This window comes from Squalius cephalus, assembly GCF_949319135.1.
Source record: "Squalius cephalus genome assembly, chromosome: 15".
In the NCBI taxonomy this organism is placed as follows: Eukaryota; Metazoa; Chordata; class Actinopteri; order Cypriniformes; family Leuciscidae; genus Squalius; species Squalius cephalus.
In genome coordinates this window covers 31,782,404-31,810,071 of record NC_137136.1, presented here as the reverse complement: position 1 = coordinate 31,810,071, position 27,668 = coordinate 31,782,404, and the positions used below count along the sequence as shown (strand labels likewise).

At 39.0% G+C, this 27,668-nt stretch overlaps 1 protein-coding gene across 2 annotated transcripts; it reads right to left on the bottom strand.

The window, feature by feature from the left end:
• Positions 1-31: 31 nt before the first annotated feature.
• On the bottom strand, positions 32-27,430 carry ttk (ttk protein kinase). Of its 2 annotated transcripts, none has more exons than XM_079894224.1 (25): positions 27,340-27,430; positions 25,817-25,913; positions 22,035-22,257; positions 19,694-19,800; positions 19,441-19,584; positions 19,053-19,149; positions 17,592-17,670; positions 17,411-17,514; positions 16,476-16,572; positions 16,273-16,378; positions 15,881-16,100; positions 15,695-15,801; positions 15,436-15,579; positions 11,292-11,428; positions 11,057-11,187; positions 10,698-10,827; positions 7,560-7,652; positions 7,315-7,472; positions 7,074-7,225; positions 6,146-6,270; positions 5,987-6,058; positions 5,679-5,855; positions 4,871-4,961; positions 2,806-2,891; positions 32-466 (listed from the first exon to the last, which is right to left on the bottom strand). In XM_079894224.1, the coding sequence occupies exons 2-25, from the start codon at positions 25,902-25,904 to the stop codon at positions 383-385; spliced, it is 2,952 nt and encodes a 983-aa protein (XP_079750350.1). In that variant the 5' UTR covers positions 25,905-25,913; positions 27,340-27,430; the 3' UTR covers positions 32-382. The 2 variants fall into 2 exon arrangements, with proteins under 2 accessions (XP_079750350.1, XP_079750351.1); XM_079894225.1 differs by having other exon boundaries at positions 140-466; positions 2,806-2,888; positions 27,340-27,420.
• Positions 27,431-27,668: the final 238 nt, after the last annotated feature.

Here is a 27,668-nt window from a genome sequence, read left to right as displayed (position 1 = left end):
TATGCTCAAACAGCAACATTACACACTAACTCAAGTTAGAAAAGTGATATCACAATCAACCACCCCTTTAATTCGTCATATTGCAGTAGGATCAGAATTACTCCCAACTTGATTACTAATAAATACTACTTTTGAAATATACCTGACAAGATGTGTTTTATTTTGTCATGTACAATTTCTTAGATTACATTATGTGGTCAAATAAAATCAGAAACAGTTAAGTAGAAATGGACACCAAACATGCATTTCTTTAAGACATCTAGAAGCGTGACGGCAGAAGCTCAGAGCAGTTTTGAGGTGAGAGAAAGAGTGTCTCAGTGTCTCCTGAGCGCTGTGAAACAGTGGTTTTGAGTCCTGCAGGCTTCATCATCTCCAATCCTCATCATTTCCACAGGGTCTGAGTGGATGTTTTCACACATTCAGAAACATCTAACTTCCTCCCGCTGTTGCACATCTTGGCCAGGTTCTGCAGCGGTGAGTAAAGAAAGACGGTTTAAATGTAAATGTTGATCATATTTTGCTTAAAGCTCACCCCAAATGAAAAATGTCCTGATTATTTACTCACCCCGAGGTCATCCAGGAAGTGCATGACTTTCTTTTTTCATCTGAAGAGAAATTTTGGAGGAAAACACTCCAGGATTATGGATTACACTCCATCTAATGCATGTAAATTCTGCTCAACGTAGACCATTTTTGAAGCTTTAAAGGGCTCCACACAACCACAGCTGACCAATAAGTGTCTATTCAAGTGAAACAATCAGTATTTAAAAAAAACAAAAAAAACATCTACCTTTAACCAGAAATGCTCTCCTTGGTCCAGCTCTGCGAAGCGCATTCAAGAGAGTTGAGTTCACGACCTCTGTTGTGATGAGAGCTGGATTCAAGGCGAGCATTTGTAGTTAAAAAGAACATCATTCTTTCGCTACAGAAGACCCTGATTTGTTGGCTGGGGTCGTGCCCTTTGAAGGTTTTGGACTGTCTAAATATACACTCACCTAAAGGATTATTAGGAACACCTGTTCAATTTCTCATTAATGCAATTATCTAATCAACCAATCACATGGCAGTTGCTTCAATGCATTTAGGGGTGTGGTCCTGGTCAAGACAATCTCCTGAACTCCAAACTGAATGTCAGAATGGGAAAGAAAGGTGATTTAAGCAATTTTGACCGTGGCATGGTTGTTGGTGCCAGACGGGCCGGTCTGAGTATTTCACAATCTGCTCAGTTACTGGGATTTTCACGCACAACCATTTCTAGGGTTTACAAAGAATGGTGTGAAAAGGGAAAAACATCCAGTATGCGGCAGTCCTGTGGGCGAAAATGCCTTGTTGATGCTAGAGGTCAGAGGAGAATGGGCCGACTGAGTCAAGCTGATAGAAGAGCAACTTTGACTGAAATAACCACTCGTTACAACCGAGGTATGCAGCAAAGCATTTGTGAAGCCACAACACGCACAACCTTGAGGCGGATGGGCTACAGCAGCAGAAGACCCCACCGGGTACCACTCATCTCCACTACAAATAGGAAAAAGAGACATTCAGATGGTAGAGTCAGAATTTGGCGTAAACAGAATGAGAACATGGATCCATCATGCCTTGTTACCACTGTGCAGGCTGGTGGTGGTGGTGTAATGGTGTGGAGGATGTTTTCTTGGCACACTTTAGGCCCCTTAGTGCCAATTGGGCATTGTTTAAATGCCACGGCCTACCTGAGCATTGTTTCTGACCATGTCCATCCCTTTATGACCACCATGTACCCATCCTCTGATGGCTACTTCCAGCAGGATAATGCACCATGTCACAAAGCTCGAATCATTTCAAATTGGTTTCTTGAACATGACAATGAGTTCACTGTACTAAAATGGCCCCCACAGTCACCAGATCTCAACCCAATAGAGCATCTTTGGGATGTGGTGGAACGGGAGCTTCGTGCCCTGGATGTGCATCCCACAAATCTCCATCAACTGCAAGATGCCATCCTATCAATATGGGCCAACATTTCTAAAGAATGCTTTCAGCACCTTGTTGAATCAATGCCAATTAAGGCAGTTCTGAAGGCGAAAGGGGGTCAAACACAGTATTAGTATGGTGTTCCTAATAATCCTTTAGGTGAGTGTAGGTTTTGGACTGTCAAAAAAGGTCTATGTTGAGCACCATTCACTTGTATTGGAGAAAAATTTGAAATATTGAAATATTTTCCTCCAAAACCTTAATTTCTCTTCATCTGAGGAAAGAAAGTCATATACATCTTGGATGGCCTTGGGGTGAGTAAATCTAATTTTATTTTGGGAGAGCCATTCCTTTATTGCACACACTTTGTGTTGATGGATTTCCTAGTAAAACAGAATGTCATGGTGGAACCTTTTAAAATGGTCCCCGGCACAATCTTGGAGACTCTACATAGTTTAGCAGGAAGGACATTCTCCTTCTGAAGAGCATTAACTTATAAGATAGAACATGGTTTCCAAACTTTTGTCAGATGAACCCCTTCGACCTAAAATATCTACTTGAAGCCCCCCCCCCCCCTGAGATTTTAAACTAATGTTTCAATAATTTACATGCAGATTAATAAAAAAAAATTAATCTTTTTTTAGTAAGTGTTTTATTTTGGTTGTTTTAAAATAACTTTGTTTGGATTTTACAAATGAGATTTTCATAAACTCATGAAGCCGTTTGGGGAAACCCTGATTGTCTCAAAGCTAACCCACTTACATTTCACAGGGTCTAACAGGTATTAGAAACTAACAATCGAACACACATAATGCTTCATGAAGGTGTTTGAGCAGCTGGATGAGGAAGACTTACACTAGCAGCTCTCGCGATACTGTTGGGAGACTGAAGAGCCGCCAGTTCATTAAGGATTCTCTTCAAATCATTGTCACATGGTTCTGCTGAATGACAGAAAAATAATAATAATGATCACATTAAAACAGACAGAATTTGCTTTTTACATGCAGCGCAATTATTTACATTCCTATGAGGATAAGACTGATAATTAGTACATACTAGGGGTTGAAAGTCAACATTTCTGTGATTGAAGTCGAGTCGGCGTCGACTAGTCGCTGATGACGACATTAATGAAAAAATAATCCTGAACCTCGAGCCAAGACTCGAAAGCGACGGGTTGCCTTGTGCACAGATATGGTATATTACACAGGGCTATAATATGAGTACATTAGTGAGGGAGCGATTGCGTGTGAATTACTTCTGCCTGGCAGCATCTCTCTACTAATAGTGAAGCTGTGGGTTTTAGTTACTCAGAAATATATGCTAGAACTTTTTCAGTTTCTGAGCTATTTTATTGATAAATCACAGAAGAGTGTTGACAGTAAGTTTCTGCGCTCCTGAATGTTCCTGTGTGTGCGTGATCTGCACGTGATGTTTGAGCGACTGTCTGTATGTGTGTGTGTGTAATGCAGCAGAGCACTCGTTTAGAAAAGCGATTAACTTACATGTACAATAAGCTGTTTAAAACGTGCATTCACCTGATCAATGTTAAGCATCTAGATAGTATAATCAAACATATCTTGTGGAGCGGAGTATGCAGTTATTTGTCATTTTAATTGTTAGAAACTGAGCGTAAAAGTGGACTTCAAAGATTTCTTATCCTGTTGCGCCCTCTATAGGTCATGAATGATCAGCGACTAGTCAAGGTCAAGCCTAAAGCTTAAAGCGTCATTGCAGAGCATTTAAGTCGACTAGTCTGTGCAACCCCTTGTACATATAAAGGTGCACAAAGTAATATTGAAATCACAGAGCAAACATTTTAACTTGTTGAAAGAAATAAATAGTATTTTTGAGAAATATCGTTTTAAATGTAATTTCTGTTAATCGGTTCAATTTCAGATTAATAAATCAATAGTATTTTTGAGAAATATCGTTTTAAATTTAATTTCTGTTAATTAATCTGTTTAATTTCGGATTAATATATTCTGTCAAAATAAAGGCTTAATATTTCATTATATTACAACAGATATTGTATTTTGAACATAGCCATTGTTTTGTTCTACATGCGCACCATGTATTCTTTAATTAATAACTAGTAGTCAATTATAGGAATTATTAAAGGGGTTTGTTTTTGTTACATGTTCATCTTTCTTTAGTGTGTTGCTGCTTAAGCATGAAAAACCTCTGCAAAGTTACAAAGTCCCTCCAGCGGGAGTTATTCTCTATATCAGTGTCAGTGTTTCTGAACTCCCTGGAACGCCTCCATTGTAGTTTTGAGTTTTCTTCCAGGAACAAACACGTCACAATATTCCCGCCCAAGGCATATGCAAAAAAAGGGGCGGGGCCTGGTTGAGTTGCATTGTTGCCATGTCCAATAAAGTTTTTTTTCCACCCCTTCATATTATGTAATTACGTGCTTGCGAAGGTGGTTCGGTTTGATGAGCTTGTTCCAGTTGACTTATTATCAGATTTGGGCTCGAAGTTCGAACTGATACGGCAAAACCGATGTCATAGTTAGCATAGTTACAATAGTGTTTACAGCGCCCCGGAAAGCCAATCACAACAGACCGGTTGCCGGGTGACCAATCAGAGTAGACTGTGCTTTTCTGGGAAGCGGGTTTTAAAGAAACCAAAACTAAAACAGAGCGTTCAGACCGAGGGTGAAAACAGGTGCTGCAACCAATTTAAATAAGAAAAATAATGTTTTTTGAACTATAAATGAGGAAAACGTATTCTAGTAGACTCCATAACACCATACACAAAATTGTGAACCAGTAAATGAGCATAATAGGACGCCTTAAAAAATAAATATTACAATATAACTACTTAACTACATTTTTCAGCTGAAGACACTGCCATTTTGAGAGAAATTAAAACATTTGTTAATTTTAGGAGACTGTTGTTTGCACACATTAGCACGTACCTGGCTCAGGTGCATGTTGCAGTTGCAGGTATGGATGATCGAGGAGTTCTGCTATGGAAATCCTTTCTCTAGGATTGCGAACTAAACACCTCTGAAATGAACAGACAGACAGTAAGCACTGTACTATGAAATTCTTGAGGTCATTAATTGACTGTGTACATGTGCAGCAATAATGTGATTATTTCCAATTATTTATATTTGTAAGGACGTTTACATGACATGAGCAAACCTCTTCACTCCTCATTATTCTCTAGCAATTGTGGTTATTTTTACTGCCATTATTCACAAAGCCCAACGCACTACTCGAAATTCAGTAGGTTTGTCACTGGCCACTGATTTTATCTACTTGCGTCAAATGCAAAACAAATTTCTATGGACGTACTGGATTATTTTTGGTGACGCACATAAAACGTCTTCATTTGGATGTTTTCAACCATCAATATGTGGCATTTATACTCATGTCAACCAATGTTGTCCTCAGCACCCCAAAAATGTGATGCCATATTTACCGAATTTGCATGACAGCATCATCTGTGTACGTCACAACTCACAATCACATTCGCTCTTTGGTCAGAGTGGAATAGATGTGATTAAAGTGTTTACATGCCTGTTTATTGCGATTAAAATCAGCATATGCCTCATATTTTACTATGATTATGAGCTTAATCACTTTAATTTGATCAAAGTATTGTGTGTACATGAGATAAAGTTTAATCACAATATCTCCTAAATCTCATTATAATCGCACCATGAGGATGCATGTAAGCGTAGTCAATGACTATTCAGCACGGCCAAACATTCTGCACACCTTAAGTACATCAAGTAGGTCCTTTTCTGGAAAATCGGGGAAGTCGATCTCATGGGACGGGTCTATGATGGCATGGATTTTGCTTATCTGATTGGTGATGCTCTGGAATGGAGTCTTTCCATAAGTCATGCAATACAGGATACATCCAAGAGACCACACATCCCCTTTAGCACTGATCTGTGGACAGCAGAGGAAAGATTGATGGGATCAGATTGCGTAATCTACCATTATACTCTGTTCCTGCATGGAACACAATAATATCAGAGCCGATAATGACTTTGAGGCTTCGAAATATGAACTCTTCTCACCTTTGACCCTGGCTTTCCATTGGAGGACGTGTCTTTAATGGCCTCTGGTGGCATGTAGTTTAGAGTCCCCACCTGACGCAATCATAAAAACAAGTAAATCAAGTAGAACAGACCAGAAACAACATTTCTCTGTAGATCACAGCTCTGTTCCAACCCCACCTGTGAGTCCTTCATGATGCTGGTCACGTCAGGCTGAATACGGTTGGCGATTCCAAAGTCGATTAGTTTCAGCGAAGCATCCACAATCACAAAATTAGCTGGCTTTAAATCACTGTGGATGATACCTTCAAATGATAAATGCAAAGAAATGAATCAATTAAAAAGTGCAATAATTAAACTAGATTTTTACATTTTGTACAAAGAATATGAGTGTTTTTCTATGAAACACGCGTGTCTTTATTATAGATGGCACCCAAAAAAAACCTAAAAAGTGACGCAAAACTAGTACCCAAAAATCAGTGTTGAAATAATTGACACAAACTAAAACCATAAAAGAGCATTTTTGTAACTTGAAATAAACATTATCTGAAATAAAACAGAAATAAAATAAAAAAAAATACTTTTTTTTTTTCAGCTAGTTGCTAGGGTTCATTTAGTTTTCATTTTCATTTAGTTTACCTTGATGTGTTAAAAAAAAAAAAAACTAAAACTAGACATATCGGAGACACTTCATAAATTATAGGACAGTTTCTGACTGCTGAAATGAGCTTCTCATTCAATGGTATCGTGGCGTCTTGTCGCTTGTAGTGTGAACGCAGCTTAAGGGATCTGAATTTTTGTAAAAGAGATGAAGAGATGGCGTTTTTATTACTCAACAGCCGAGTAAGGTTTTTATTTTATTGAACAGATAAATTGCCATATGTAGCTCTCTAACAAAAGCATTATCTATTGTGAAGGGTCATTTCCTTATGGTTGTTGTTGTTGTGCTGGAATTTATTTAAGGAATTGTATTGTAAAAGATATGGAGACAATATCTGTAATATTGAATGTATCGCCCAGCCCTATGCGAACGGCCCTGAATGCTTAGTTGAAAAGTATGAGAAATAGTAGAAATGATGATTTAGAGAGTGCGAGAGGTGATGGTCACCATGTTTGTGGATGGTGTGCACCGCCTCCAGCATATTCCTCCAGTAACATTTCCTATCCAGCGGGTTGACGGACTTGCGGTTGCGTAGCCAGGTGTTGAGATCCAGGTGTCCGCACTCCATGAGCATGTAGATGTAGCGGCTGGTGATCTCACTGCAAGCAAGCAGGAACGCAGCTCGTCATTTACAGTGTTTTCCAAGCACAACACAGTCGTGATGCTGGTGAATCACACACACACTTACTAGTCATAGAGTTTAATGATCTGGTCACTGTACTGTTGAAGATGATTCAAGTGCTCAATCTCATTCTTGTAGCTTTCCACTGCCTGGGCATCAGCCTCCTCTAGATTCACATATTTCACAGCATACACATGCTTTTTATGGTCAAAAACCTGATAGACCTAAAAAGAAATGCATGTTATTTCTGTTAGCCACAATGAATCGTATGAAATGGAGAATTATACACTCGACACGTCATTCATTCGTACCTTACTGGATCCGCCTCGACCGATCATCTTGAAAATGAAGAACTGTTTGCCCTTGATTGTGATGGATTCGTTTGAGAAAGCGGAGGAGGGGGTCTGAAGGGTGAAAGATTGTTGCAAAATTAATTATAGATCAGAGGCAGAAATGAAGACGAGAGCAACATAATACCCACACTTCCCTTTTATCCACCTGACTCCATTCTGGTATTTTTGAAAATTCAATTGTCATTAGTTATAATGGAATTCTTGATATCAGGAATGTATTTTTACTAGTAAAAAAAGCATAATTCTTGATATCTACAATTGCATTTTTACAAGTTAAATTCTTCCCTTCAAAGGCAATGATAGATATCAATACTACTGGTGATTGAAATTCCACTTTTACAAATGTCTATGAACAACTGAATTATTACGAGTAAAACTGCTAATTTGACCAATCGTTTTGCCAGATAAGACTCTTATTCTCCGGCTGGGATCGTGTAAAATGCTACCATTACATTGACTTACAAAGCAAAATTGGCTCACAAAAGGTATAACATGTTGCAAAATTTTACTAGTGAAAATGCAATTACAGACATCAAGAATAAAAGTTTTTACTAGTCTAAATGCAATCTTTGATATTAAGAATTTGATTTCTGCAAGTGAAGCATAGACTGTAAAAAAAAAGGTTTCTGAAGAGCATTTTTGAAGCCTAAAGTGGGTGGAGCCGGCCGTCTGCATTGTCAAGTTCGTAGAGCTTTATTCAGTGCATTTTAAATTCTGATTTTGGACGCCTCTCAAATTAGCCTGGCTCCGCCTTCCTACGTACTTCCACTCAATTTTCATTTTCCTTCAGTACGTCGTCTGGGTTTGAGGTATATTCGCAGGTTTTCTCCGGCCAATTTTTCCCTGTCCAATCAGCAAACAGAGGGAGTGGTTGAGAACGATGACGTTGAGGTCATACGTCATGACCAAACGTTAAATGCCAAGCGTTAGCAATTGGTTATGGCAGATCCAGAGCGGCTCTGGGCAGATCCAATAGTTTTAAACTTCAACAGAGTACCCGCCTTCAAGGAAGTTAACGCTCGTCAATGGGGAGTGGCCAGACTCTCTGTACAAATGAAATGTACGAGAGTCTGGTAGGACCAGGCTACTCTCAAATTGGGTTTAACCATAGATTTTCAAGCAAAAAAAAGAAGTTCACGCAAATGCGCTAGAAATCCGCACTCATTCAAGGATGTGCATTTATTGCATGGACTGAGAAAGCACTGACACTTGCAGGATTTCATCTGACGGTACTTTTTATTTAACACTAAAAGGTTAAATAAGCATATAGTCTATCTGTTCCGTGAGAGCAACGGTACCGCAGAACGAGTGTAGCCTCTACATCTGAAAACTCCAAAACGCAACGAAATTGTCAGAAATCCATGAGTGCATGTTCACAGAGGAAAACAGCGCTGGTTGTTCTCTCGATACTCGACGACGATGGAATCCAAAGGCGTGGGCGGAGGTATAATGCATGTATTAAATTGTATGAAATAATCCCGAAAAAAGCACAAACAGAGATGGCAAGTTCAGCAGCTGGAATTAGCTGAGGTGACTGACGGCTAACAGACAGCAGACAAATGGCTAGTAGCAGAGAATGTCTAATAGGAAGAGAATTGGCACTCTCTGGTTACTTCCGGTTTCTGGACTGGCTGCAGTAACACGTCTCTGTCCATGCGGGGGCGCTCGCAGGCGAGTGCAGAATGAATGGAGGTCAATGGCACTATACTCCTCAAAATCCACTTTTCTCAGGATATCATTTTTTTGTCTAGTAATTTGAATGTTGTATTCGAAAGGAGATGCAAAGAAATTACACATTGCTGGGTGTTAGATTTTTTAGAGTCACTTATTTGCTTTAAAAAGTCTTTTAAAGTGTCAATGACGTCATACACATCGTACGACCAGAGATACTGCTTTACGGCAATCCTTCAGTCACTTTGGTGCTTTCACGCTCTGCACTTTCTTCTCTCTCGAGGCATCGACAACACAGCTGACACAGGGAAACACACGTGCTAGAAGAGTTTTTGTTTTGTTTGTTTCTGGTCCCGCTTCGGATGCCGAGATGCCATCAAGCGGTATCTCTGGTCATAATCAGTCCTTCACTGACCAATCAGCGTTCATTAGCAGAATGCTAGCGTGTTATGGGCAACAACAACTCAACCTGTAAGAAATCGAAAGGACATAAGTACTCGTTCATTCAACTTTCGACCTATAACCCATGTTGAACTTGCAAAACCTACAATAAAATCTGAGATTTCTCAACGGCAATCGGGTGAAAGAGACACATTTAGCCGTCTAGCCCCATAGACTCCCATTCAGTCTGCACTCATCCGCGAGCGCCCCCAGTGGAATTCTAATGGAACTGCAACCAAGATCGATACAACAGGGCTGATAGGAAGTGCCAAGGCTCTCCGTAGATGGGCTCTGTTAGTAGTGACAGCAGCGGCAATCCACCTGTCACTCAATTGGCCACGCCCTTAATTAGGCAGAACTTTAAGGCTTAATATAATTTAAACAGAGTTATAAAAAAATTAAAAATTAAAATAAATAAAAAAATCAACCCCCTCACAGAGTTGTCATGAAGGGCAAAATTAGCTGTATAGACCAAAATAATTTTTTGTAGCAGGCTGTAAACATTTCTTTCTGCTATAAGGTTGGGCATTTTAACAAGGGGGTCTATGACTCTCTTTTGGAGCCTGTCTCTAGCGGCCAGTCGATGAATTGCAGTTTAAGTCACTTCAGTGTTGGCTTCACGAGGGAGACGGGAAGGTTGCCGCTTAGGAGTGAAGTCATTTTTTTATATTTAAAAAACTAATTTTCACAAGTGGAAAAAGTAATTATTCGATATCAAGCAAAATACAAATCACAAATACTTCATTAAATATTAGCAGATGTAGATAATGGAGGTCTCTTAAGAGAAGAAATGTATTATTTGCTCATGGCATATCACATTCACTTTAAACAAAAATAAAAAATACTCCTTAATCTGCTCTGCTTTCTTATCCAAGCCAAAAAAATTAGATGCTCTATTTTTAGTTGATATGATAAGCATGTTTATCTCTCTATCACATATTTCTCTGCCTGTTTGATGTTTTGGAGATACGCGAGCCTCTTTACCTGTGATGGCTGCTGGATATAGGACACCTGGCTCTGAGGAGTGCAGGGCAACTGAGCGTGAGCCATTTTCTGTGCCGTCGATGGAACAGACACGATCACTGGCCGCTGCTTCACCACAGGAGTGACGAAACTATCGAAGGAACAGAAAGCATCGTTAAAGGGAGTTCATCAACAGAAAGCTCTCAGGTTTCTTCAAAAATATCTTCATTTATGTTCTGAAGATGAACGAAAGTCTTACAGGTCTGGAACAACATGAGGGTGAGTAATTAATAACAGCATTTTTATTTTTGGGTGAACTAACCCTTTAACGTTGAGAAATCAAGGCCACTTCTAATCCATGTGTTCTGCTGTGTTATTACCTGTTTGCATTTGGGTCTTTGTAGTTGGGAGTCTGACAGCTGAAAGAGGGGTGTAATCTCGGAGGCGCAGGTGTTCTCATAGCATGAAGTGAGAGTGAAGTGGAAATGGGGTCTGCAGGAGGTTTACGATCCTGAACAGAACAACACAACAGATTGATCATGAACCGACCCCAGCTCAGTCCGCACTGTAATCATTCTAACTCGGATATTAGACAAGCGTGAGCTGTGGTCAGACCTCTGGAGATGCATGTTTGTTAATGAGAGTAGGAATCTTCCATTCTGATGAAGTTTCCTTGACATGGGACTTTTGCTGCTCCTCGGGAACCTTCGTTGGATTTTCTTCATCCATTTTGTTACTTAGTGCTACATTTTCTGCAAAACCAAACCATTTTAATATCATTATTTTCTGAACAGGCATTTTTCACTTTAAAACTAGCACATCCTCAACTGGAAATCTTAGTTTTTATTGTGAAAAGAAAAAAACATCTTTATCGTGGTCTTGTAGGTGTATGGTTAAGGCTGATTCGCGCTGCACCGACAGATGCCGAACAATGCGGACAATCACCAAATAATACTGTATCACTTCTCAGACATTCCACGACCTGATAAACGCTGATTGAACATGTTCAATGGGCAAAAACAAGCGCCGACCAACACCAGTGGTTCTCAACCAGGGGGCCGCAAGATTACTCAAGACAAACCAAGCATTAACAAAAGACAAACCACAAGAATTAAATACACCCCTTAACATTTTATTTTATCATTATTGTATTTCTTTTCTTTTTTTTCTTGAAGAACCATAATTCCCACTGGATAATGAGGAAGCCTAATTTTAATGGTGTGTTTTCTAGATTTGGAAAAGTCATGTAAATGAATCAGTTCTTATACCTCCATGGGTATATTTATGATGAATGTGCATTTTTGTTACCCTGGTAATCCAGAGTTCTCGCGAGAGCACAAGTTGAATTTGCTCAGCGAGTTTACTCTGGTGTCGAGTAATGATGCTCAATAAATATGCCCTTGTATCTGAGCTGCACCAATCACATCGGGTTATCTGATATAGGCGGGCCAGAGGCGAGATGACGACAGCGCTGTGACATCGAAGTCATTAGTAAACATTGCAAGATGGCTTTGGATGAACACCAGTTGTTTGAAACGGCTTTGGCCGCTACAATGAACGAGTTAGACTTGGCTTTTTATCTAAAACAGGAACAGAAGACGCCGCTCGAATCGTTCCTTTGCAAGAAGGGCGTTTTTGCTGTTTTGTCGACCGGATAAGGTAAGAGTATAATCTACCAATTAGCTCCGCTGGTAGCTAAGCGTATGGGGTTTATTGTTTTGATTGGTCGTAGTGTTATCCTATTGCGCCGATTTTCATTAGTCGACGCTAGACCATTAATCTTTTAGATTTAGGTTTGGATTTCCAGGCTACATTTTTGTAGTTATGTCAACTTTTTAAATATTTTATTGAGTAAAGATTATGAGAGTAAAAATATTTTCTGAAAAACTGAAAGTTACAGGGCCTTCGAATATTGTTGTACTGACAATGAGGGCCTGGAGGTTGAAAACTACAGATGAAGACGATATGGTGATGCAGTGGACATACTACGTGTTATTAAGTGTCTCTTTATGAAAGTATTATTCTTTGTATTATCTTATGTCTCTTCTTTTTAATTGGACAGCAATAATGTCTTGCAACTTGACAAAATATGTATTTCAATATCACTGAAAATATTTACACATTGAAATTATCTTTGAAGTATTTTGGAAATTTCTTTGCAAACCTTTGGTGCTTGGACCACTAATGACAAAATATAAAAATGAGTCTGGTGTAAACAACATTGAAGTCTACCTCAAACAAACTGAAAAACTCGATTGCTGTGGACTGTAGGACAGTTATAAGCAGATCTTCAGTGATATCACTCTCAGTGTAAACACTTAAATAAAATGCAAAAAAATACATTGGGGCAAAAAAGTATTTAGTCAGCCACCAATTGTGCAAGTTCTCCCACTTAAAAAGATGAGAGAGGCCTGTCATTTTCATCATAGGTACACTTCAACTATAAGAGAAAAAATGAGAAAAAACAAATCCAGAAAATCACATTGTAGGATTTTTAATGAATTTATTTGCAAATTATGGTGGAAAATAAGTATTTGGTCAATAAGTTTATCTCAATAATTTGTTATATACCCTTTGTTGGCAATGACAGAGGTCAAACATTTTCTTTAAGTCTTCACAAGGTTTTCACACACTGTTGCTGGTATTTTGGGCCATTCCTCCATACAGATCTCCTCTAGAGCAGTGATGTTTTGGGGCTGTTGCTGGGCAACACGGACTTTCAACTCCCTCCAAAGATTTTCTATGGGGTTGAGATCTGGAGACTGGCTAGGCCACTCCAGGACCTTGAAATGCTTCTTACGAAGCCACTCCTTCGTTGCCCGGGCTGTGTGTTTGGGATCATTGTCATGCTGAAAGACCCAGCCACGTTTCATCTTCAATGCCCTTGCTGATGGAAGGAGGTTTTCACTCAAAATCTCACGATACATGGCCCCATACATTCTTTCCTTTACACGGATCAGTCGTCCTGGTACCTTTGCAGAAAAACAGACCCAAAGCATGATGTTTCCACCCCCAAGCTTCACAGTAGGCATGGTGTTCTTTGGATGCAACTCAGCATTCTTTCTCCTCCAAACATGACGAGTTGAGTTTTTACCAAAAAGTTCTATTTTGGTTTCATCTGACCAAATGACATTCTCCCAATCCTCTTCTGGATCATCCAAATGCTCTCTAGCAAACTTCAGACGGGCCTGGACATGTACTGGCTTAAGCAGGGGGACACGTCTGGCACTGCAGGATTTGAGTCCCTGGCGGCGTAGTGTGTTACCGATGGTAGCCTTTGATACTTTGGTCCCAGCTCTCTGCAGGTCATTCACTAGGTCCCCCCGTGTGGTTCTGGGATTTTTGCTCACCGTTCTTGTGATCATTTTGACCCCACAGGGTGAGATCTTGCATGGAGCCCCAGATCGAGGGAGATTATCAGTGGTCTTGTATGTCTTCCATTTCCTAATAATTGCTCCCACAGTTGATTTCTTCACACCAAGCTGCTTACCTATTGCAGATTCAGTCTTCCCAGCCTGGTGTAGGTCTACAATTTTGTTTCAGGTGTCCTTTGACAGCTCTTTGGTCTTGGCCATAGTGGAGTTTGGAGTGTGACTGTTTGAGGTTGTGGACAGGTGTCTTTTATACTGATAAGTTCAAACAGGTGCCATTAATACAGGTAACGAGAGGAGGACAGAGGAGCCTCTTAAAGAAGAAGTTACAGGTCTGTGAGAGTCAGAAATCTTGCTTGTTTGTAGGTGACCAAATACTTATTTCCCACCATAATTTGCAAATAAATTCATTAAAAAGCATACAATGTGATTTTCTGGATTTTTTTTTCCTCATTTTGTCTCTCATAGTTGAAGTGTACCTATGATGAAAATTACAAGCCTCTCTCATCTTTTTAAGTGGGAGAACTTGCACAATTGGTGGCTGACTAAATACTTTTTTGCCCCACTGTATATGTGCGCCTTGTAGAGGTCTGCTACCCGACCCGAGCCTGACGGGTCCTGAAAAATTCACGGGTTTCAGGTCGGGTTAATGTTTAATGAATAGTCTCGGGTTCGGGTTTGTAACAAAGAAAAATTATATAGGCTATACATATAATTTGCGTGCCGTGTTGTGATCGTAAATATGAGCACGCAAGAGAGAAAGTACGTGCGCAGTTTCAGCGCCACCGTCCTGCTCTGATTGCTGTGTTGTGACTGAAATAGTACACGCGGGAGCACATGAGCAAAACCGTTTTGCGCACTATTTCGGTCACAACACAGCAATCAGAGGAGGATGGCACTGAAACCATCAACTGTCGATGCGGTTCTCTTCCTTTATAACTCGTAACTGAGAAGGATTATATTTATGTAAATAGTTTTGCAACTGCGCAAACTTTGTTTTGAAGTTTAATGTTTGAGTTCCAGAGGAATTTGTGACTTTCACCTGTTCTACCACATCAAAGTTTCGTAATTATTAAGTCCGTGCCTTTTCTCTTTTTCTCTTGTGTGCGGACTGATGAGGGGGCCGCTGTGCCTTGGTGAAACGGTGTTTGTACATGTAGGCTATATGCGTTTAATTATCGTTGCAAGCAATCATAAAATATAGCTTATTAAAAAAAGGTATTTCTGTGAGAAACGGACCTTGGGTTCGGGCTTAAAATATAACCGTACTGGTCGGGTCGGGTTAAATGATTTCGGGTACAGGCCTGGTTCGGGCTTCAGACCTCTAGCGCCTTGGGGTGAAAAAAAAAAAAAAAAAGAGTGTCCTTTAACAGAAAAGTGTGACTAACCTGCAGTGTTCTCCTCATGCTCAGCAGGAAGCAGAGGAGTTTTACCAGAGTTCAGATTTCTGATCGCAGTCTGCAGCAGTTCAACAGGCCGTGCGTTCGAGCTCAATGCTTTCTGAAGAATCAAATTACTCTTCCTAGAATTTCCTGAGAGATGTTAAGAACACATTATTATTACACAGGTTTCTAAACAGTTTTCTTCCATGTTGACTCGTGCTGAATGACCACGTTCCTACTAAACCAACAGAGTGTCATGTATTACCTTGTGAGAGCTCAAACTGAGCATGTGCTATGTGCACGAAAGCAAAAGCTTTACAGTGTGATCTGGCAATACTGAAATGATCTTGAGCCTCTTCTGGATCTTCAATTCTGTAGAGATGGCAAGGAATAAATTACTCAAGGTATCAGCTGCTAACTCGATACTCAGAGTAATCCACCATTGACTTACCCTTTCAACTCCGCAAATCGCACCAGCATTTGAGCGTAGCTTTCAGTTTTGCAATGTTTTGCCAATGGAAACCTGGCGAACACTTTAGAGTAGATGTCCAGGAGTTTGGAGAGAAACGCGGAGTCTGAACAAGGGTCTCCTCTCTTCTCCAGGCTTTTCAGGAAGATCTGACAGCCTTCAGGAGTGTTTGTGCTGATGAGCTGGTTGATGTCAGTGGTTTCTATGGAAGAAAGAAGACATCTGAAGAAAGGAGTGCACTACAACAAAAAGTTCCTTGAGCAAACCCAAAGTCATACGATGGCTTTGTCTGGGGAACAGACTAAATTTGAATTTGTCATTACACATTTTTGGTGATCTACTCCTTTAAAAAGTTAATATCTTAATTAAATTACCTTCCATTCTAACAGTTTCTTTTCTTTCTGCTCTGTGTAGAAGTGCTGTGATGGTGTTACCCTGTTCAATGTCCTCCCTCAGATGATCTGGACTAATCATGGGTGGCTGCATAAAGGAAGCGACTGTAAGGACTTGAAATGAAACGAGTGCTATGATGCACTAGTGAGTTTATGTCTATAGTAAGGTCAGATGACTCTTATACCTTCAGGTTCAATAAACTGTATGAGTCTCCATCTGGAGTGCCCTTCTTTGAGAAACACATCGGGAATGCGGAGCGGACACTTGAACCACTTGTTTGCCTGTAGAAAATCAAACATTAAGGCTTTATAAAGAACAGGGAAATTTTGAAACAGGGTCATATGACACTACACAGGCCTATTGTGTTTATTAAATAAACACTCTGATTGATATTAAGAAATAAACCATCGGATTGAGGTTATTTGATCTAACCGTGATTATTACAGACAACCACGACTATTACGCTCTTTTAAAAGGCACAAGGGGAAGTCATATACCTATATTATATTATAAATAATTTTAATTTGTCACATTTTATATTATGTGTCCTTAACTACTGTGTACTTACAACAAATTGCTGTTCATATTGCATTGCAAAACACTTTTGCTGCGATTGAAGTGGGATACGGGTAAGGTTAGGACAGGTTTGCTGGTATGGGAAGGTTTAAGGGTGGGTTAAAATGTAAGGGAAGGTCAAAAGTGTAATTATAGATGTATTTGCAGAAATTAATTACAACCAATTACATGCAGGGATTTTTAAGTACAATGTAAAAACATGTATGTACACTTAGTTCATTGTATCAAATGATTAAATTAAATGCAAGTAGTTAAAGACACTTAACATAAAGTGAAACCTAATAATTGTATTATTGAAATAATATTAAAACAATATTACCATTAGTAATAGTACTTTTAAAATGCATGTTTTTTTTTAAATCTAAAATGCATCTAAAAACTCCCAGCAAACTGTCATTCTTCAGGTCGGATAAAAATCTGTATAAATATAGAAAAATTGAATCCCAGAAGTACATAATCAACTGGATTATAGTAATAATCAAATTAGCAATATTTGCTTTTGGTCATATACCAGCCACCCCTACACAGATTCACATTTCTCACCTGGAGAAACTGTAGGTAACAGGAGCTTCCGCTTTCTGAACACCGTCAGAGTCATTGCTCTCGTTTTCAGGGATAGAGAGAGGCACCATGGGCACTCTTTCTGCCTGTAGGAATGAACAGAAGTGAGTACATTACACAATTCCTCTTTCAAATGTCGTTTGCTGTTGTTCTCACACCTTACCATGGCCACTCTTCTTGGCTGTGAGCCTGTTCTCCATACAGGCATGTTCTCATCTTGTGGACTGAACTTCTGATCACTCCTGGAAATCACAAAGTTTAACATCATCAATTTCTTTACGGTAAATAAATAATTCTGGCATGAGAAATGGGGATGTTACGGTGAAGACATTTCGATAACGCGCAATCACATCAAGGGCATCAGGGAGCCCCTATCAATATGCGGGGTACTGAAATTGCCTTTTAATGTGCGTTTGTTTGTTCAAATTCGCAATCACATGTAGGCTACTCTGTGTGTAGGGAGTGTACATTTTACAAGATAAGATATTTATCAATGACGGTCAAGATCAGGATAAGTCATCTCTCCTCACTATCTTCACGTGATCAGTAAAATCTGACTCCTGAGCAGAGCAGACGCTTTCAGTTTATAATTGTAGCGTCTGTTGTCCAACTGAACTAAATGGTTTACAAAATGCTCTGTAAATTCTCTACAAAAGCAAAACAACAGTGAAATTACTGATTTCTATTTGTTTTAAAGGGTAACTCTCGCCAAATTGCAACCTAGGCTATTTTTGTTAATCTACCCGAGTCAAACATTCGTGTAAAAGCATAATTAGAATGGAAACGCCACTTTTAAGTTTGACCATATTTTCGTTTTCAGTCAAAATCTCCGAATGCAACGTAACATGAGGAGAGTAAAGATCTTTCCATCTTTACTCTCCTCATGTTACGTTGCATTCGGAGATCGACTACTTTTGACGGACAAAATTCCAGCCACCGGATACACTAACTGATAAAGTGAGTCGTACAAAATCTTTCTTTTTAGTAAACTTTGTGTACACAAACAATGTTCTCAATGCTTGAGTTTATGTGTAGAGCCCCTGGTGATACTTCGAGCAAAGTTTCATGTTGTGTCGAGCCTTCTTGGTGTTTTAAAAATAGCGATTTTGATGCTATCATGCCCCATGCACTTAAAATGAAATTCCAGGACTTAAGGACTTTAAACACTACTTTTTTGGTTTTCAAAGACGACAACCAGAGATCTCACTTATAAAACAATATATATTGTAAAAAAATAAAAAAAGTTTAATAGATAAATAAAAATAAACGAATAAAACGGTACAAATAAAGTGCAGCACATGCAATGTCTGCTTATTTTAACCAATGAAAGGATACTATATAGCTTTCCTTATTCAAACTGATTTTTTTTTTCACATGAATATATGATTAATTTCTCTCCCGAAGAATGAAAGCTGTATCATATATATATCATGCTCTACATCTGATGGGCTGCAACGTTAATTTTGCGTTAAGATTGTTTTATCAATAAAATTAAACACTGCTTGAATTATTGAAAGACATATACACATACATACACATACATACACACACACACACACACACACATATATATATATATATATATATAATATATATATATATAAATGATATAAACGTGTCATACCCCTGGGGAAAAGTGCTGCTGGCCTGCAGGTCACATGTTCCATCTGATGTTCTGGAGCTGCTTCTCACAGAATCTTGAGCATTGTCATGTGCATATACTAGAGAGATTTCACAAGTCATTTAAAAAGACAAGCATGATTCATAGAAAGCAAAAGCATGCATTACACAGAGCAGTATAATAGAAACAGATGCTTACAGCAAATCTTCACAAATCAATGAATAGTTAACACAAAAATGACAATTCTCTCATTTATGCACCCTTATTACAACCAGTTCTTGTTACTTTCTTCTGTCAAATGTTTAATAATGCAGAAATGCACTAGTCATATTTTTCAATGCAATTACAAACATGCTCCAAACTGGACATCATAAATGTAGCCTACACAAACCTGACATGTTCTCTTTATCTTCTTGTGAGAGGAGCTGGCGTTTGCCTAGATTCAGATTCTGCACGGCAGCCTCCAGAACGTGCCTGGGTTTAGCATTCATTTCAAAAGCCTTCTGAAGAATCAAAGTGCATTTCTTAAAGTTGCCTGGGGAGAATGAAAGATACTTCATGTGACCATGTGTTCTCAATTAGCAAACATTTTGAAAGAGGCAAAAGCTACAAATGTCTTATATTTTTACTTTTAGTCTCCTTACCTTGTAAAAGCTCAAACTGAGCATAAGCAATGTGAACAAAGGCGAAATCCTTACAGTGGGATCTCGCTATATCAAAACTAGCCTGGGCATCATTTACATCTTGGATGCTGTTGGCAAAGAGAGACATTACAAATAAAATAAAACAGTTAAAAGCCGTTTATACTTATAAAAAAATAAATTTAAAAAAAGTGTTCACCCAAAACTAAAAATATGTATTAATTTTCTTATCCTCGCATTATTTCAAACCATATAACATGCATGTTTCATATAGAAAAAAAGCTGTGTGAAAAATCTTCAAAAACTCCCCTTTTGTGTTTCACATAAAGAAAGTTATACAGGTTTGAAAAAACATTGTACATTTCTGGGTGAAACTATTTCTTTAAAGATGACCTATTATGCTTATCTTTAGTGTGTAATGTTGCTGTTGTTTAGGCATGAAAAGGGTATGCAAAGTTACAAAACAAAAAGTTATTCTCTATATCAGTGTCACTGTTTCTGAACTCCCTGAAACGCTTCCATTAGTCTTGAGTTTTCTTCCAGGGAACGAACACGTCACAATATTCCTCATTTAAATAATACCTGCATAAGATAAAAACAAAATAAAGGGGCGGGGTCTGGTTGAGTTAGTTAGTAGTAGGGCTGGGGTATCGTTCAAAAATTTTCAATATCGAAAATGGTTTTATTTTGTTGCTGACTAGTAATCTGCAGTATAGTGAACATGCGCCTGTAGAGAGAAATGCACCTTTCATTTGCATTACATAATCAGAGAGTATTTGTTTTCGATTCGAATGGGTTTGTTTAAAAGTCGAAATTTCAAGCTTTCTATAGGCCTGTTTCTCCTGTATATCCTATTCGCAGAGTTTCGGTTCATTTGTGACGCGCTCCAGTTCTTCTTGAAGTCGAAGACGTGGCAAACTTTCAACTTTCTGCTTTTAAGTTTATTCCGTGCGCTGTCAAATGCTTCATCAGATATGTTGTATTGTCGGTCTTGACAACAATTATCTTGTCGCAAATATTGCATCGCGTGCTGTTGGCATCGAGCCTAGTGAAAAGTAGCTACACTTTTGATCTTTTCCACATCTTTTCCATCTACTGAATGGGGGTTGGAACGCTTAGTCACTTACACACAACAGCCTCACGTGTGAGCCACGTCTCTGGGCATAACCAGCGTAAACTAGCGTTTTTCCACCACAGCCAATCATGCTACATGCTTATTGGCTCACTGACGTTGACAAGATTAACCCCTTAGGTACCAAACGACAAGACATTTGTTGATACTCGATGGTATAGAGGCAATTCGGGTCAGTGCCTAAAAAGTATCGAACTCGATTAGGGATGGGCATTCGATTAAATTTTCTTAGTCGAGATAAGCATGTAGATATGATCTGGGGTCAGACGCGACCGCAACCTGGTGACCATCAGTCCAGCCGCCGAAAACACTGACGTTGCCAGGAATCACAGGTACATCCGCGCTAACTTGGCCAGCCCGGGGAACCTTATTCGTCAATCGATAACAAATTAACGTGATCAACGAAATTCTTAATGATCAATTATCGATCGTCGATTAATCATGCCCATCCCTAAACTCGATACCCAGACCTAGATAGCAGTGTGTTGAAACTAGCGGTTATGGTAAAGGGGCTTGACATTTCATTCACCAATCACAATTTACTGGACCAGCCGACCAATCAGAGCACATTGTACTCCTCGGAAGGAGGGGCTTCATAGAGACAGGAACTAAACTTAGCGTTACTGACAGACTGGGAAGAGACGAGCTGCAACAATGAGCACATAACACACACACCAATACGATGATAATTACCAAAAATCAATTTATTGAAATAACCCGATTTACATGCAATCAATGTTTTTTAATAGTCTTGTTAACGAGTTTTACTTGCAATGTATACAAGACTTTATATAAAAAATAAAAAAAACGGGTTATTCCCTGGTGGTGACGTCAAAACGTAAGCATTCATGCATTACACTAAGAACGCAGATTAAGGCGTTTACATGCCAGGCAAAACTCTAGCCATGTCGATCGGTTTATTCTTAAGCTACACCAATAAAGGAAAATGGTTAAATTTTATGTGTAATCGGTTTAAGAACGTGCATGTAAACGCACTCATTGAAATATATGTGGAAAATAATGTGTATTTCAACATTCAAGCATGAAAACCTATTCTAGTAGACCCCAAAAACTAATTCAGGACTTTATAAAAAGGCATAGCATGTCCTAGAAACAGCGATCATTATGCACATAACTTCCATAATGAGGAAAAGGATGCTATAAATAATTTTAACTCCAAGTGAAGCAGTAGATGGAACTTGAGCGACTTACGCTTTTAACTCTGCAAATCTGACCAGCATCTTGGCATAGCTCTCATTCTGACTGTACTTCCCCAACGGCATGCTGGAAAACACACGCGTGTAGCAGTCGATGAGCTTCGTGAGAAGGCTGGGATCCGTTTGAGGATTGCCTTTCTTCTCCAGATTGGTCAGAAATGTCCAGCAGGTCTGAGGTGAGTTTGAACTGATGGCCTGGTTGATGTAATCTGTGTCGTCTGTACGGAAGAAAAGCTGTAAATGTTCTGGTCTGGTTGATTACAACCCAGAATTCCTGTTTTGATCAATGATTTTATGATTACTACTGGATTAAGATTGTTAATAAACATTTTAGAAATTGCTCTCAGAAAGATTAAACATATTACACTGAGCATAATTACAAACATTTTTACTGGAATTAGAGGAATGTCCTTAACTTTATTAAAGGGATAGTTCACCCAAAAATGAAAAGTCTGTCATCATTTACTCACCTGTGGTTCCAAACCTTTAAGACTTTCATTCATCTTCAGAACACAAATGACAAATCTGAGAGAAATCCTCCATTGACAGCTACGCAACTACCACTTTGACGGTTCAAAAATTTCATAAAGAGATTGTAAAACTAATACATATTAATTGAGCGGTTTAGTCCAAATTGTCTAAAGATACTTGATCGCTTTATATGATGAACAGATTTAATTTGCCTTTTATTCACATATAAACATTCATCAACGCACACATCAGTTGTGGTAAACGTACAGGGCTCCAGACTGCGACCAAAATTTGAGAGTGTGCGACTGAATTTTACATCCAGTCGCACATGTGCGACCAGTAATTTTTTTACGTTAAAAGCGGAAGGGGCGCGTCAATTAATCCGGAATGTGTAGCAGGCCAATGATGACGAGTGTGAGAAGAATAGGGAATGGCCACTGTAACTGGCTAATGTGTGGAGGGGGAGGGTCCTAGAGATAATCGAGAGCGTGACCGCGCGTAAACATCTGTGGGAAGGAAACAGACTAACGGAGACAAATATCAATGTCACAGACACAGTCGGATGATGATTCAGAGTCAGAGGTTTGTGAGGTGATAAAGTCCCAAACCCACCATTTTCGGGAAGACTGGCTGAGAGAATTCAACTGGTTGAGGTACTGTAAGGAGACGAACTTAATGAACTGCGAATGTTGCAGCCGCTTCCCCAGAACTGCGGGGAACACGAAGTTTGCAGACAGTGCAGGCACTTCGCAGTTTAAACACAATACGCTAGTTAAACACAATCTCAGCCTCAAGCACAGAGTGACATGTTAATAAATGATAGCAAAATGAAAGCGGAAAAAACTTTATAAAAAACTTTATAAAACTAAAAGTTTCAAGAAGTAGGAAAACTCAAAATACAAATTACCATTGTAAACATAGAGGACGCTTATTGGCTATTTTCACTCCCTAATAGCTATTTAGTCACTCATTTTGCTTTTGAATTAATATTAAGACATTATGAATGATAATAATTAAAGTTAACTTTATCTATAGGCTGCACCTCAAATTAAGCTCAGTGCTTTGTCATCCCACAGTGCTACCAAATACTTTCTGTAGAACTTAGTGCTTCTGCCCTCAAATGTTAGTCTGGAGCCCTGCGAACTTAAAATAAAACTGCACATGGTAATTTCTGTACGTTAAATCTATTTATTATCAAAGCATTTGTCAGTAATACAGTTATGTGGGGGGAAAATATGATTAATTGCATTGCAAGTGATTTAAAGTGTGCCCCTAAGTTTTCTGCTTGCGCTCCTAAAATTTTAAGTCAGGGGCTACAGCGCTCCTAATAAAAAAAGTTAGTCTGGAGCCCTGACATAAGTTCAAGCATGTTTGCTTGACGTGCGAGAACCAATGAGGTTCATTCTCGTGTTACGCAGCACGTTTGAGCTTCTGCAAGAAACAGTGGCGGGCGCTGCATTTCACACCTAGGCCTTCAGTGGTGTCCTGAATGAATCCACCTCTTAATACGATTTTAATAGTGTAGCGCACAGACTCTTTATAACTGTTGTGAAATTGCTGTTTTATTTTGCACCGGCAGCTGTAGGGTTGAGGCGGTGAGTTCGGAAAAGGCCGGGTAGAGAGAAACGAGCGAGCGAGTTCGGCTTGTACAGTTGAAACGGAGCTTGTCTGTCGTTCTTCAGACGTTACAACTTACAATAGTATGAATGTTTAAAAAAAAAAAAAAAAAAAAGTTGCAATCATAAATGTACTAAAAAACAAATTAAAGCTGCAGTCGGCAAGTCTGGCAGATTGAGGGGACTTAAAGAGCATTCTGGGAGTTGTTGTCTTTCATCCACATAAGCCAAAAATACATTTTCTGGCTTTTCTCAGTCTAGAAAGCTCCAAATTAAAACATTTCTACACATTTCTTCTACATAAATGACCAATTTTAAATACACATTCATCTTTCCAGAGGTGAAGTATCCCTTTAAGACAAAATTCTGAATGTTTACAACTCTAATGCCCCTCCCCCACTACCACCGAGCACCCTCCCATCGATCTGTGGCGTGTGCACGACCTGTGATTGACAGTCAGATCTCACACAGCCCTGCGCTGATTGAACCAGAAGAACCGGGAGCGGGGGATTTTTGCAAAACAGATAACAGGCTCCAGGTGGAGGTAGAAGCGCAGGTTTTTTTTCTATAACCGGCTGATTTATGTTGTTCTGTCGGAGCATAGTGTCGGTTTCAGTGAATATGATCAACATATATTGTTCATAGAATGTGCTCTCACACAGATTTTTGAAGGAAATCAGTAAGATCAACTGGACTTTTGCCTTTAAAATCAGACATGGCATACATTCCAGTCAGTTAATTCTGTTTTTACCCGGGACAGATCGAATAGTGATCCGTGACTCTGCTTTAAGCTGGATAAGGGATTTTTTCCGGTAGGTTTGAACCTGCTGGGGGTCGAGGAGGGAGAGAAACAATAATTTGTGGGTTGAAAAACTATTAAATCTACATTAATGTATTTTAGTTTATGCTGTTCGCTACAGATGCGGTTAGCTAGCTCTGACTACTAGTAATAGTACACGCTCTGACCATCCAATCAAAGGATGTGAAAATGCCGACGTTATTGTACGCCTGCTAGATGGCCCCGGTGCAGCCAAAGCGAAATCTGATTGGCTGATTAAATCAGATTGATTATCTGATTGGTTAAAGCAACAGTTTAATTGCCATTCATGGAAGAAAATAAATTAAAGCGCAAGTCAGTGATTCTGATAGTGTTTAGGCCAGCAGAGAAGGCCTCGCTGGCCCTCACGGCCCACCACTGGCAACAAACAATGAGGTTTGTTCTCGTAGGTTCGGTTGAGCTTCTGTTTATGTTCGCTTATCAATTTTTATGTGTTAATAAAAGACTCAATTCAATCTGTTCATCATATTAAGCGGTCGAGACTGTTCAGATAATTCGGACCGCTCAATTCATATGGATTAGTTTTACGATCTCTTCATGAACTTTTTTGAAGCGTCAGAGTGGTAGTTGTGTAGCTGTCAATGGAGGGACAGAAATATCTCAGATTTCATTAAAATATCTTCATTTGTGTTCTGAAGATGAACGAAAGTCTTATGGGTTTGGAACGACACGAGGGAGAGTAAATGATGACAGAACTTTAATTTTTGGGTGAACTAACCCTTTAATTTCCATAACATTTCTAGAGGAAGTCCCATATTTGATATTCCCTGATAGAGCAAGATTTAAAGTGTGCGTCCCCTGAAAATATTATTTAGCAAATTCATTACCCAAATATTACATTTATTAGCCTACCATCTTTGAATAATCTCTTCATCTTGGCCAGCCGTTGACACAACATGGCAATCTGCATCTGTCGCTCAGTGCTCTCTTCTTCATCCATCTCTGCACACTACACAACACAACCACCAATTACAACACAATACACACACCAATTACTGTACTGCATTGACAACATCTGTGGAAAATGACACCATGCTTCAGTCTATATATGCATGAATATGTCTCTCCGCAAATAAAAGCTTATGTTACTGTTTACATAACCTTAACTATAAAAACTTTGAAAAAATGTTATTCATAATGAAATCATTTCTTTAGTGTTTTTAAAAGGGAAAGTCTCCCCAACAGGATCCCCCGAAACAGATACGTTTAATTTGATTCAAATTAGCCTACAATTTTACTTACTATACTTGCATGCAGCTATGTATGCATATTACAAAACAAAACAAACATAAACACAACACAATTACTGTACTGCATTCTTTGACATCTTTGGAAATATTCACCATGCTTCAGTCTGTCTTTATGCCCGTAACGTTATCTGTCATTTTTTGGGGTCCCTCATGTCACGATTCGATACATATCACAATACTAAACTCGATACAATATTATTGCGATACTAAATTTGATATTACATTGTGGGTGTAAATAAATAGGCTTGGACTTGGTGCTGGTATCCCAATGCATGGGACAATAGTGACACTAGAATAAAAATATTCATGATTCTTAAGCTGAAAATACTGATTTATTTTAGACGAATGCTTGCACTATTTCACTGACTAGATATATTTAAAATAGCCTAATAAAGGCCACTTTTTACTGGGAACATAAGACATTTGGCATTAAATGGCATTAGATTTTATCAGGACACAAATATTCCCCCATTGCATTAGCATACATTACATTCAATATAATATATATTAGTTTAATGTAGTACTGACATTTTTTCACGCATAGTAATTTTTATTTTGGGTGAACTACACACAATACAGATTGTCACTATGCACGATACATATTGTTGCATTTTTGTATTGCGATGTATTGTGACACGATATATTGTTACACCCCTAGTCATTTTAAACATGTCTCATCCAACATTTGATTCATAATGGATCTTAAAGTATTCAAAGTGATCTTCCAGATGTTAGGTCTCTTTCAAAGGCCAGGCTTTGCAAAAATAACATTTCAAGTTTGTTTTGATGATGATGATGATGATGATGATGATGATGATGCACTACAGGAGTAAAGTCTGAGGGTCTACCAGCATCTGAGCTATCTTATATCCAAGACCTTAATTTTATCAATCTCATGACTTGACATAATTATTTTTGTCTTGCTGTGATTAATAACTTGAAGAACAGCTCCACCGTGTCGGGTGATTAGCAGCTATCCGGCTAAACTCACTTTACAACAGAACACTCCTCGTTGACAATCGTGCGTTATTGATTAAATTAATGACAATCAACATCTTGACGCATTACGTCGCACTGTTTGCGTTTTGGACGGTGTTAAAAGGTATTTTAAAGCAGTACACTTACCCTGAGACGCAGAAAGGAGGATAATCTGACGGTGTGATCGAGTAATTGTTTTGTTCAACAACCGTTTCAAAATTCGCCACTTCCCGAAAGCGCGCGCTCCTGTTGGTCAGTTTGTATTCCACGTGATCATTTTACAACATGATGGGCGGGGCTACCCTGACACGTCACACTTTCATTCTGTGCGCGTTCTGGTGAAGATTTTGGAGAACAGAAAATGTCTACAAAAAAGCGTTTCATATGCAGTAATAGAATATATCCAGTAATATATAGTCCAGTCAAAATGGGGGTCAACCTTGAACAAATTGCAACAGAAGCAAACTCAACTGATT

Excerpts from the sequence above, each read along its gene's own strand:
- ttk (XM_079894224.1), bottom strand. The coding sequence starts at position 25,904 with ATGGATGAAGAAGAGAGCACTGAGCGACAGATGCAGATTGCCATGTTG. Across the intron at positions 16,101-16,272 it reads AGAAACTGTTAGAATGGAAG|AAACCACTGACATCAACCAG; the intron begins GTAATTTAATTA and ends TTTCTTCCATAG. Across the intron at positions 467-2,805 it reads GTATCGCGAGAGCTGCTAGT|AACCTGGCCAAGATGTGCAA; the intron begins GTAAGTCTTCCT and ends TCACCGCTGCAG.